This window comes from Melospiza georgiana, chromosome 3 (assembly GCF_028018845.1).
Source record: "Melospiza georgiana isolate bMelGeo1 chromosome 3, bMelGeo1.pri, whole genome shotgun sequence".
NCBI lineage: Eukaryota > Metazoa > Chordata > Aves > Passeriformes > Passerellidae > Melospiza > Melospiza georgiana.
The window spans coordinates 78600289-78613016 of NC_080432.1; the positions used below are offsets into that span (position 1 = coordinate 78600289).

The 12728-nt window shown below is 42.2% G+C and overlaps 1 protein-coding gene across 1 annotated transcript; it reads right to left on the reverse strand.

The window, feature by feature from the left end:
- Window positions 1–3106: 3106 nt before the first annotated feature.
- Window positions 3107–5881, reverse strand: LOC131081069 (calcium homeostasis modulator protein 6-like). The gene is made up of 2 exons (XM_058019927.1): window positions 5348–5881; window positions 3107–3523 (listed from the first exon to the last, which is right to left on the reverse strand). Exons 1-2 carry the CDS (start codon window positions 5879–5881, stop codon window positions 3107–3109), a joined length of 951 nt encoding a protein of 316 aa, XP_057875910.1.
- Window positions 5882–12728: the final 6847 nt, after the last annotated feature.

Genomic DNA, 12728 nt, shown 5'->3' on the forward strand with positions numbered 1-12728 from the left:
AGAATGGCGCTTTAGGTGAGCAATTTTGAAGGGAACAAAACCTAAATTATTTGTTACGCAGCCTCGGTCGCAGCCCAGCTGCTGTTACCTGCTACCAGTAAGAAGTGGCAACAGGTACATGTAACAAAATGTTATAACCAGTAACAAGTTTCCCTGCCTCTTTTTTTTTTTTTTTTTTTTTTTTAATTATTATTACTGTTTTTTTTAATTAGAGCTGAAATGTGTTGTGGAGTTTGTCTGATTTCACTGCCTGTACAAGAGCCCTCAGTGGGGTTTTTGCTGGTTGAGATGTACATGTGGCTGATCACAATGAAGGCTGTTTATTGACAATGGCCATTTTTACTTTTTCCAACAACACTAACCAAATATTCTCTTTTTAAAAATTATTATTATCTTGAAAGTGAATAACCTACACTGTCCTTGTTTTCTTAGAGAATTACAGAACTGTTAAGGTTGGAAAGGACCCCTGAGGGTCATCTAGTCTGACCCCACTGACAGGGCAGGGTCACCTACAGCAGGTGACACAGGAACATCTCGGTTTTCTGTGGTTGAGATGACCCCCAAGGTATTAGAAAGTCTTTTTTTTCCCCAGCCCTGCAACTAAAGAAGAAGTCAAGATTCATCGGTTCTGCTTTTCAAGATTGTTTATTTTTCTTATCTATTACATTTTTTCTTTGACTTGTGAAATCTGTCCAGCAGGTTGGGCTGTGGCACACTGACTGCCCTAGGGGTGGTATTAACTTTTTATACAGAGAACTATGTGTACATTATTCACAATAATTTTCTAATACCTATCACCTATGTTAGACAGTCTGTCTCTACTCTAAACCAATCAAAAAGTGTCATCATCCCAGCAGAAGATGGAGGACAAGAAGAAGGAGAAGAAGGACAGGACATGCCCAGATTCCTTCATCTTGCCTCTTGAACCCCCATTCTAAATCCCCAAAATTCTACTTTTTTACCCTGTGACAAATTAACTATCATTCTACTCAAACTCTTGTGGCTTGTAAATCTTCACACAAAGTTGGTAATTTTTTCCATGGACTAAAATTGAAACCACTGGTGTTTTTGGCTCTGTGCCAAGGTCTCTGAGCCCTCTGCCAGGGTCTCAAATCACCCAGAGTAGCCAGAGAAATGTCCTGGGTCCCGACAGGAGCACATCTAGGTGAGTCTGGATTGTCTCCAGAGAGGGAGACTTCACGACCTCCCTGGGCAGCCTGTGCCAGTGCTCTGTCACCCTCAGTGTAAAGTTCTTCTCATGTTGAGGTGAAACTGCTTGTGCTTTAGATTGTGGCCATTGCTTCTCCTGTCACTGGGCACCACTGAAAAGAGCCTGGCACCCTCCTCTTTCCACTCACCTCTGAGAGGTGTTAACGAGATCCTCTCTCAATCCTCTCTTCTCTGGACTAAACAGGCCCAGCTCCTCCAGTTTCCCCTCATAAGAGAGATGCTCCAGACCCAAATCACCTTTGTGGCCCTTCTGCTGGGCCCTCTCCAGTAGCTCCTTGTCTTTCTTGTACTGAGGAGCCCAGAACTTCAGATGTGACCTCACCAGGGCTGAGTAGAGGGGGAGGAGCACCTCCCTTGACCTGGCCACACTCTTCCCAATGCACCACAGGACACCAGTGACCCTCCTGGCTACCAGAACACTGCTGGCTCATAGTCAGCTTGCCATCCACCCAGACACCAGGCCCTTCTCTACAGAGATGCTCTCTAAGAGGTCAGCCCCTGCACTGTCACTCCATAATCATCAAGTTTCTCAGAAGGAAAAGAGCATTGAGTAAATAAGTGACTGTGATGTTTAAAAAATTCTTTTCTACATGAAAATTAAATCTGGTTTTGCCTTCATGTGTTATATTTTTAGTTTATAGTGAGAAAGAATCTTCAAACTCATTATATTCAGCTGGTTAAAATAGGCTCTCCCCTTCTTCCTTCCTTGCAAAATGAATGTAAACAAATAAATTCTTGGGATTCCTGCCTGCCTGTCTGAATGATTTTTGAATTTATTGTGTAGAAAGAGTGAATTTCTGGGAGAAGTAAATGGACAGCCTGGACCAAACAATCTGACTCACATATCTAAAATTGTCATAGCATGGCATCCCGGCCGGGTAATAATTAGCATTGACTCCATGATTCCAGAAGGCTGATAAATTGCTTCATTATACTATACTAATTAAGAAACTCATCACCCTTACAGACAGTCCAATAGAGTTTGACCTAATTGGTCCTTTAATTAAAACACCATCACCATTGGCTAATTAAGGAAACATCCTTTGGTAAACAAATCTCCATAAACATAACATTCCACATGTTTACAGCAACAGGTGCAGCAAGTGAAGATAAGAATTGTTTATCATTCTTTTCTTTGATATTCTCACAGCCTTGCCCAGGACAACACCTGGGAAAATTATGTGTTGCTCTCTGTGGCCAGAGAGCTGCTGCCACATAAAATGCTCTCTTATTAAACAATAGCTTTTCAGGACAAAAATGAACTTTATTATTCTTCACTCAAAACTTGTATCTTTATTTATTATACTAAGATGTTGTTTGATAAGAATATTACTACTTGCTAATATGGATTGCAGATTTTAATGTCCTTAAGCGTATGAATGCACTTTCAATGCTTGTTAATATAAAAGCTTCACCTACACCACCATGTTATGCATGAGCCTAACCCCTCAAGACAAGCTAATTTTTTTAATCTACAGCTTGCTCTAAGCTTCACTGAAAGCTTCATTTTAAAGAGAGAGCTAAAAAACTAAGCTGAATTTCTGATCAAATCTTCCATTCCTGTCTTTGTCTCTTTGATAAGGTTTGGTATTGTCACTCCACCTGTCAAGTGCTTTTAAGGTATCGGTAATAATTTGACATAACATGTGCTGATACCTTTGTGGATGCTGATTATTTTACATACAACTCTTCTCAATGGACAACAGCATAAGAAAACTGCCTTTTAAATGTACTTAAGCAAAAAGTAAATCTACTGAGGATTACAACTATTAGCTTTCGCTTTCAGCTTGCCTAGATTTCAGTAAGAGCAGAGAATAAGACTCTTCTTATATCAGTAGGGCTAAAAGACTGCTAGCATGGCAGAGGATTTGTTTCATTACAACCCTGAAACGCTTGGCTGGGCTTCATCCACAAATTCAATAACATTGAGATTCTGACCTTCTTCCTGGAATTCAGCGTCGTTGCCTCTGTTGGTGTTCACATACTTGTGTAACACGCTGTAATACTGCGATTGTGAATTAAAGGTGTACGAGACTGAAACCTTCTGCCAGTCTTCGTTGCTGGGAGTAGGAAATGGTGCTGGGTCAGTGGCTTCAAAAAAGCAATTTGTATTTCTTTCTGCTAGCTTGTTTGCATGCTCTTTGGCTTTGGTCTCAAAGAGTTTATGTTCTTTTCTTGAGTAAATTTTCCAGAACTTGAACTGAAGGTAGCTGACAGGGGAGAAGCAGTGGGTGACACATGTTGAAATCAGTGCCAGAGCCATGATGCTGACTATCAGGAACCATCCTATCAGCTTGAAAAAAGGATATATAGGTTATTGGTGGTTTTGCATGGCCATATGTGGGAGTACAGAACATAACACTGAAAAAATAAGAAAACTGTAAGCAAAGAATCCTGGAGTGCATGTAACTGTCTGCTTGCTGCCAAAGTAGGCGAACCCATGCATGCAATTCAGACAGACATACAGACCTTCTGCACCCCTCAGCTGATCTTGTCAGATTAAGGATGAATACCGAAAAAAGAGAAGATGGACAGAAGTGATTTACTCAGTTATATTCAGCTTTCTTAAGTTTTAAGGCAAGATACTGACCATCAGTTTCTCCAGTTGTGGTCACATTTATGGTACAAAGGGTGCAGAATCTCTCTGTGTGCTTTGTGCTGCAAATCAGAGCTCTTGCTGGCTATGTTCTCGTGGAATGTAGTTACTCTCCCTGATGTCTAAGCCTGCAAAAACAGCTTGTTTTTGCACAAGGCAGAGGAAAGGTTGTGTCCTGTATGTGTTGTAGGCAGGACACAGATTTGACTATTGAATATGGGAATTCAGGCTTGTTTTATAGCTGATTCTAACACCCTTAGACAAGTCTCAGAGGTGCCATCAAAACCAAGTGTCCTAGTAATTGCTGGTGTCTCCTTTACTCAGGGGTACTTAGCTAGAAGCTCTAGGCAGAGATCCTGCAACATGCTCTTTTCCCCCAGGATGACTTTTTCTTCAAATGAAAAAATATTGAGCGCTAAATGAAAAGGAGTTTTTGCTCTTTTTGGTTCTTAATTTTGTTGAAAGTAGATTGGATATTAAAAATAGTGGTCAGTAATAAAAATACACTCACACTTTTCCTATTTTTGTTTGACTGGATGTTTCTTTTAGTTTCTACTGCAATGTCAGTAACAGTCAGGCTTCCTTGTTTTTTCTCCTTTCTTATCCTATCTAAAATCAATGTTATAGAGTTTGCCCCCTTTTTTTGGAGAAGCAGTATGCTAAGTATTTAACAAATAAAAACACATTTTTGTTTTAATAGGCATTTGTACGAAACAGGAACTTATTATTAACTCTTATAAACTTAACTCCCTTAACCAACTCTTAATGTTTTCCTGAGAAAAAGTTGCAAAACATGGTTTTCCTACTGGAGTTAAGACAAAATCCACACAAATGTAGAAACAAAACTGCAGTGCTGCCAACAAACCAAACAAAAAACAATCTACAAGTGTTACTGTTTTGATCATGCAATTTGCTTTCAGCACAAGAAACTTTAACAAGACAGATATATATTTTAACTATTCTTCTAGAATACAAGTGTGAAATTATTAAGAGGTTCAAGCATTGAGATTTATAGTCAAACAAGCTGTTCTTATTTGTTTCTCTTTCCAGATGTCTCCTTGCTAGCATTCTCTTGCAAGGGGACATCAGCTTCCCCCCTGTGTTAATGATCTCAGCTTCCCCTCAACTAATGCCTATCTGCGGAAGTTTGAGGTATTCAAAGACATAAAAGTAGAGAAAGAGAAGAACTCAAACCATGTCTAAGTTAATTGAGAAGAAAACTTGCTGTGCAAAGTCCCATTCTCTAGGCTGGTTTCCTGTCCATGAGGTTTTGTAAATGACAGTACCAAGCCATACCATGCAAACATGCAAAACCAGAAAGTACTGTAAAAATACACCCATTTCTTTTCTGTTGCTGCTTTTTTTGCCAATGAATATTGGCTAGCCGTGTACTTTTGGTACCTGATATTGTATAACATGAGGAGAAGGACTGTTTACAGTTCCCAGCAGGCACCTCTATGCATTGAGCAGCCAGGATTGAAGCCTCCCAATAGTGTGAGGAGAAGAGCAGTGTGGCTTTACCTGGGACTGTGCATGAAAGCTGAGGCATACACTTGACATCGCTGCTGCTAACTCCTCATCACAGGGCATTTTGTACAGCTGCTCTTGGCTGTAATTTCCTTTATTTTTACAGAAGAGTTGTGCTGTCATGTTGCTCCCGCTGGCCGCACACTCGTAGAAGTTAGCTCCGAGCAGGGCCACCGCTATCCAGGTGAGCGGGGCCACCGAGGCCTTGGCTGTCATTGGCACAAACAGCTGGCAGAAGTGGGCCCAGGTTCGCCAGGAACAGTATTGGGGATGCTTCTTTCGAGAGCACATGCCTGTAAACAGGCGCCATGTCCTGGTGTTCATCATGTAGCCGAGCAGCAAGAGGACAAAGGCAGGTGCTAAGAGGAAGGAATAGCCATACACCAGGTTCTCAGAGTTGCAGGGACACTTGAACACCACATATGAGAAGACGCGCTCGCTGGCAGCCGTCAGCAGGGACACGATGCTGAAACTCAGAGTGGTCTGGTGGCGGATGCAGAAATCCACTGCCCTCTGTAAGGTATCCATTTTTCTGCCTCTCCTTAATTTGAGAAGAGCAAAATCTCCGTCAGAAAAGGAAAAAGGAGAGACAAGTCTCCTGCAGCTCCCACAGCCTAGAGAAGCTTTTAGGGCTTTCAGTTTCTATTGGTTGTGGTGATGCAGTGAGGCACAGAAACAGCCCTTCATAGAGGAAATAATAGTCAGTTCACAGTCAAGCACAGACCACACTGGAAAACCACTCCAGCATCAACAGCAAAATAATTTCTTATACATTTGTTCCTATAAAAATAGTTTGTGTTTGTCCACACATACATTGTAACTAGCAATGGCTTAAACCTCATCATCTTGTCAGTGAAGAACCAGATTCAAAGTATGAATAAAATGTGAAAAAAACCACCCAGAACCATATACAGATTTTTATCCTGCATTATTTTTAGCTGTACAATATGGCTTGTTCTCTTATGGAAGAAAATTCAACTATAATCATGTCAATTTTTCAAGATAATCAATCTATCAATTTTTTAAGCAGTTATGTTGTAAATTATATAACTCTTGCTTTTTTTTTTTTTAACTTTAAAGTACATTAAACCATGGATTTGTTTCTCTTTGCCAAGGGGAAGGGCAGCTGGATGTTGTTGCTTGTTTAATGTTTAAACTGCTGAGACTTTGGGTCTTGCTGGACAAGGCCTGTTAAGCTCCAATTTAAAAAGAAGGGTGTTTTGGAGGTCAGGAATTTGAAAATCCACAGTTGCCATTTCAGCTCTTTGGACAGCTGAGAGGATGACACAGAGGCCCCAGAGCAGGCAGCACTGGTTCAGGTGGCTGCTGGGCTCACAGCAGATATATCGTGCTCAGTGCTGAGCTGCTGCTGCTGCTGCTGCTGCAGAGAATGTGCTGCCACATGAAATGCTTGCCTTGCCATTGTAATACAATGACATAGCAATCAATTTTCTAGAATTTTTTCTATTATCCATGAATTGATATTTTAACAAGATATGCATTATAATAAAAAGCCCTTCAGTCCTTGAAAGACAACCTCAGCAAGCTCAGAGTCTATCACTGTATATATGAAGGTAGGATTTGGTTTCACTTTGAACACCATTTCTTCTATACTATGTGAAGATGTTGGGGAGGCATTCCCTGGTTTAGGGAAACAGAAGAAGCTTCCCTCAAAAAGCTGTTAGACTCTATTGGCTCCTTCCTTTGTTCCTATGTCTGTTCCTATGTTCTTGAGCCACTCCTTCCTTATTCCCTGATTGGCCCTCATTTTTGTACCACCCAGACCAGGGTCAGCCCCCAGGTCCTTGTAGAGAAAAGTGAGAAAAAGTGAGTGTGTGGATGCTGGGACCTGAACATCTCACCATGTGGCTGAATAAAACGTCTGTGGATATTATGCAAAGGTCCCTTTTTCTTCCTTACCCTGGACTATGCTAGCAGCAATTCAGATTGCTACAAATGGCACCCGAACAGGGACCTCTTCTCTTAGAAAACATCTGCACTAAACCACCCTGAACATTTTACTGTCTTAACCCAGTGTGATGAGTTTGAAATTTCAGTTCCTTCCTCCTTTTACTCTCAGGTGTTGAGAAGAGACTAGATTAAGATGGAAACAACGCTCACCCACACAAAACAAAAAGTTCACCTCCACCTTAAAAAATCTTTTCTTCAAGAACATTTTAGCTTTTCAGAGGAAGAGTTAAAGTGTTTTATACACTGGTTATTTAAGCATTTTCCTTATATTTTGCTTCCTAAGTCCTAACCAATGACTTTGGAGAACTAGTTTGAGAAAAATTAAGACCTGAAGAAAAACTCTATAAAGAATTCTATCCTTTTTTGAATATGATAATGATGTGCATTCAAAATCTTGAGGAACAGTTAAAAATTAGTGAACCTCAGCTGAAAACCCCTTCTCCAAGCTCTCCCATCTGCACTCCTGCTGCCCAAGTTTGCTGCCACTGCGTGGCCGTGGCCGCATGCTCGCATTGACATGCTCAAGATGGTGGAGACCGCATGGCCGAGGCCACAGGATCCCCCCTTCCGCCCTCTAGTCCCCACACCTCCTCCCACAGCTTCCACCGTCCCAGGAGTGAGGGGGGTCAGAGGAGCAGGCTCTGATTGGCAATATAAAGCTGCACCAGTCTCTTACTACGAAGGGGAAAGAAACCCCACGTGCGCTTGCAGCGCTGGAAGGGACGGTAAACAGAAGAATGGATGTGTTTACCCCAGTTGCTATAGCACCACGAGACACAGTGTGTGTGGCGAGGGCTGTCCCTGCTCCCACCAAACAGCTGCCCCTGTGGAAAACCCGTGACCATCCCGCTGCCACCGTGCTTGGCCAGGGTGAGCCAGCCAATACTCGCTGCCCAGCCTGGGTCATTGCAGCCCACAGCACTGGGGCCGAGGGCGGGCAGGTGAGACTGGTGGGTGGGCAGCCCTGCCAGGGGATGGCTCAGAACAACAGTCCTGACAGCGAAACCGCCACTCCCCACCTGCCCGGGGAGCCTATGCCACTCCTGCTGCTCTGGAAGCCCCATGCCGACAGCGCCCATGGACATCAGCCAAGAGAGAGCCCCAGGAAAAAGCCAGGCCCCAGCACGGCTGCCATCACTGAGAGCAGGACGAACCCCACACAGCAGCGCACCAACCTCAACACCAACAACACATCCAGCAACACAAACACAAACCCGCTGGCAAAGGTAAAAAATCCTTGCCGTGAACGTTTTGGGTACAGTGAAATGGTTAATGTAAAAAACAGATATGGCTTCAAAACCTGGAATGATAACAAAGAAGATGTGTTTGTTCATCAGACTGCTATAAAAAAGAATAACCCCAAGAAATACCTCCACAGTCTAGGAGATGGAAAAATTGTGGAATTTAATATAATACAAGGAAGAAAAGGCCCCCAAGCAGCCGATGTGACAGGACCTAGTAGAGTTCCAGTGCAAGGTAGTAAACGTGCACCAAACTGCAAACCTGCGAAGTATTACACACATCACAGAAGTCGTCCACACTCCTACCAAAGAAATAAAACCCAAAACCAACAACCAAGCCCCAGCAACAGGATAGAAAGAGGATAGAATACTGATGAGCCATCCTCCATCCAAGAGTTCACCTCCATAACAAAAGAACCTTCCAGTCCGGTAAGTCCCACTTCTTCTAATACCCTTCCCCAATTCCTGTGGCCTCCCTGCCCCCCTCCCACTTTCCCCTTCGCCTTTCCATTGTCCTATTACTCCTTTTTTATGTTCCCACAAATTCCTACCTCCTTTTCCCCCTTTCCATGCCCTCCCACTACTAATCCCTTCCCCCAGATTTCTTTCATAATACCAGAGGGAGGGTGATTGGGAGGGAAAGAAAAGAAAGTTTCCCCAAGTAACCATCTTTCTCTTAAAGTTAATGATTTCTGTTTAGTTTCCAGCAGACACACCACCACCTACACTACCTTGTACAGAACAAATTAACAGCCAGCAACACTGCCTCAAGTGGCAGAGAACCAATCCCTGCTGAAAAAAACTTCTCCTAACTCAGTTTCCTAATAAACCGTGCTAAGAAAACCTGCATTCCTCCTGCCAGCTCTAAGACACTCCAAGAAATCTGTTGAGACATTAGAAACTCAGAATTGTTTGCATTTTTAAAAAATTGTCTTATAAGTGCTTTTGATTGTGTTTGTAATTTTGTGTTGATTCAGTTGATTCTTCAGAGAAGCTTTCTTAATAATATAAAAAACCAAGAATTGTGAAGACCCTGGGGGGGCATTCCCTGGTTTAGGGAGACACAAGAAGCTTCCCTCAAAAAGGTGTTAGACCCCATTACCCCTTCCCCTGTTCCTATGTCTGTTCCTGTGTTCCTGAGCCACTCCTTCCTTATTCCCTGACTGGCCCTCATCTTTGTACCACGCAGACCAGGGTCAGCCCCCCAGGCCCCTGTAGAGACAAAGCGAGAACCTCTGTGTGTGGGTGCTGAGACCTGAACATCTCACCACGTGCCTGAATAAAACATCTGTGGATATTATGCAAAGGTCATTTTTGCTTCCTTACCTTGGACTGTGCTAGCAGCAATTCAGATTCTACAATACTGAATTAGACATATCATTTTGCTTTCTGATCAGGCAGCCTAAGAAAGTATCTCACCAGTTCTTTAAAGCAGGGATTTATTTTTAAATATCAAGAAGTATTGGCAAGTACTGTTACCTTGATATTTACTTAGAAGCAGTTAGAGACAGAGGTTAGAAAGCTGTGAAAATAGAATTCAGATGCCCCATCCATGGAAGTGTTCCAGGACAGGTTGGATGAGGCTTTAAGCAACCTTGTCTTGTGGAAATTGTGGAGGGTTAGAACTGGATGATCTTTAAGGACCCTTTCAGCCCAATCATTTTTGATGGTTCTGTGATTCTCTGTCAGCATGGTAGAAGACACAGATGCAATGTGAAATTGCTGCAAGGATGCATCCTGACAAAGACAGGGACATGGGCTGCCTCCAAGAACCGCACTGAACTAGTTTAACAAGAGAGGCAAAGGACCAGAGGCAGCTCTCTGGAACAGATTATGACCACACAGGGGAAAACATAGAGCCAAGAAACCCTGCTACTTCTCTTTCTGAGCCTAATTTTAGCAGTGTTTTATTTATCTGTAATAAAATACGATTTCAGGAACCAGCTTCTTGGGAAAAGGGAGGGGAGCTCTGCATGAAAAAGGATTAACCCTCCTCCAAGAAAACATGTTTCCAGTAAATATCCAAAGAGTCATGGGCGAGGGAAAAGAGACCACCCTAGTTGGGAAGTGGGGGAGCAGCTGTGCTGGCAGCCAAATGGGGTGCAGGAGTGGCCAGGGTGAGCGCAGCTGGTGGCAGCTTTGGGAGCTGGGGAGCAGCCCAAGGGTGTGAGGAGCTGTGGGGCCAGGGAGTTACAGAGCCCCCGTTCACTGAGAGCTCTCTTTTCCCAGGGCAGCTCTTTCTTGCCCTCTAAATTAACACTTGTCTGGCCACAACAGCTGCAAAGCATTATATGGAAAGTATTCAGAAAAACAGCTTTCTGTTAAAGGACCCAGAATTCCAATTTAATGGTTGTTTTTACATTGATTTGCATTAAATTTCATGTCTTCCAAGGGGGGATGGAACAATGTGAGAATTTAAAAGATGGAGTTTTTAAGAACAAAATGCTATTTTTTTTACTTGAAACATCTTTCTGCTTTGAAATATTCTTTATTAAAGTGAAGAGATCAGATGAAAACAAGTGGACTTGTTCAATATTTTATTTCCTCCTTGACATTATAGCATCAACCCTTTCATTTGCAGATGAATGATTCTCAAACTTTTTCTAGGTGGAAAAATCTGTAGTCTGAACTAATTCTGTGGTTCAATAAAATGCATAATATTGGTCATAAATGCAACGTGTGTAAGAGCACTGAAGGGCTTTACCAATACATATAGTGCAGACCTTGTTTTAGTTATGTTAGTAAATCCTTACAGTAGGTTATTTCTTAATTTTTTTTTCCTGGAACTTTTTCTCCTTGTTCAGAATAGCCAAAACGGGTTTTGTTTTGTTTTCCTACAAGTCATGTTCCTTCCAGCTGTTACATCCAAGGTCCTTCCTGTCCTCAATTCCTTCCATTTGTCTTAAAAACTCCCTCTTCATGTTAATACTGTAGTATCTTGGCTGCAATGGAAAAGAGCACCTCTGCACTGGTGTTCTGTTTATAAAAACTGCACTTGCTTCTTCAACTGAAAGAAATGTAAGCTGCATTTCTCCAGTTCGGAAGGACACATGGATAATAAGTCTTTTTATTCTAGGAAAATTCTTGTAATGCCTTTTGTCTCATTCCAGGTGTAATTAATGCTTAAAATGTTGGAGGTCCTGTCCACAAGCAGCTCTGCACCTACCCTCCAGGTGGACTGATCTCCCCCAGAGGCCCATTGCCTCATTTTGTGAAACTGAGGAAGTTATTCTGACTTTATGGTTAAACCAGCATTCTTACAAGTTTAGGAAATGTCACACACCTCAGTGGCACCACATAAATCATTAATAGTACTAATACTTAGTAGAACAGCAGCCTGAGAAGTAGCACTGTGCTAGGGCCTGCACAGCTTACAAGCATTTGTGTACATTATACTGCTATTTTAAGGCATTACATTTATTAGCAGTTTTTGGCTGAAAATGGATTTTAGCAGGCAGGAAGGGAACAGGTCTGGAAAAGCAAGCATGGCTCTGAAGGAGGCTCTGATGGGTGAGGTCTGGTAGAGAGTCGCATAAGCCATGGCACTAATGCTCCCTAGCCATTATTTATTGCTGCTCTTTTAACATTGTGGGTCCACTACACATCTCATTTCTTTATGGGGAAGGTCCTGTCACCCAGTCCAAATGTCCCACAGCAGCCAGCTACATGAGGGTTTTACTGTTCCTTCTGCAGTCTATATGAGCCATGAACAGATATGTATGAGTCTTTAATGCTGTCTGCAGATTAAGTGACAAATATTTGCTGAACTTACATGAAAATATATGATAGAAGCATAGGATTAGAAAGGTAGAAGTTGTCATGTTTTATTGATGAAATTAAGTAGCCTTGGTGAGACAGATTATAGTTAAGACTAATCAGGCAAATCACCCTGGGTAGTTAACGAGTCAGTTCTAAGAAAGAAAAGTTCAATCTTTTTCATTTACTATGGAAAATGAAGCACCAAAAAATTACTTTACAAATTTAAGCACATTAAACCCAAAATATTTCTATGCTCTTATTATAGATGTTTTATATTCCATGTGTCCTTGCTTTCTTCAGGACCTTGCTCCCTTGGAATTGCTGCATAGCTGAGAGTTCACAGAGTCACAGAATCATAGAATGGTCTTGGTTGGAAGACACTTGGAAGATCACCTCGTTCCAAC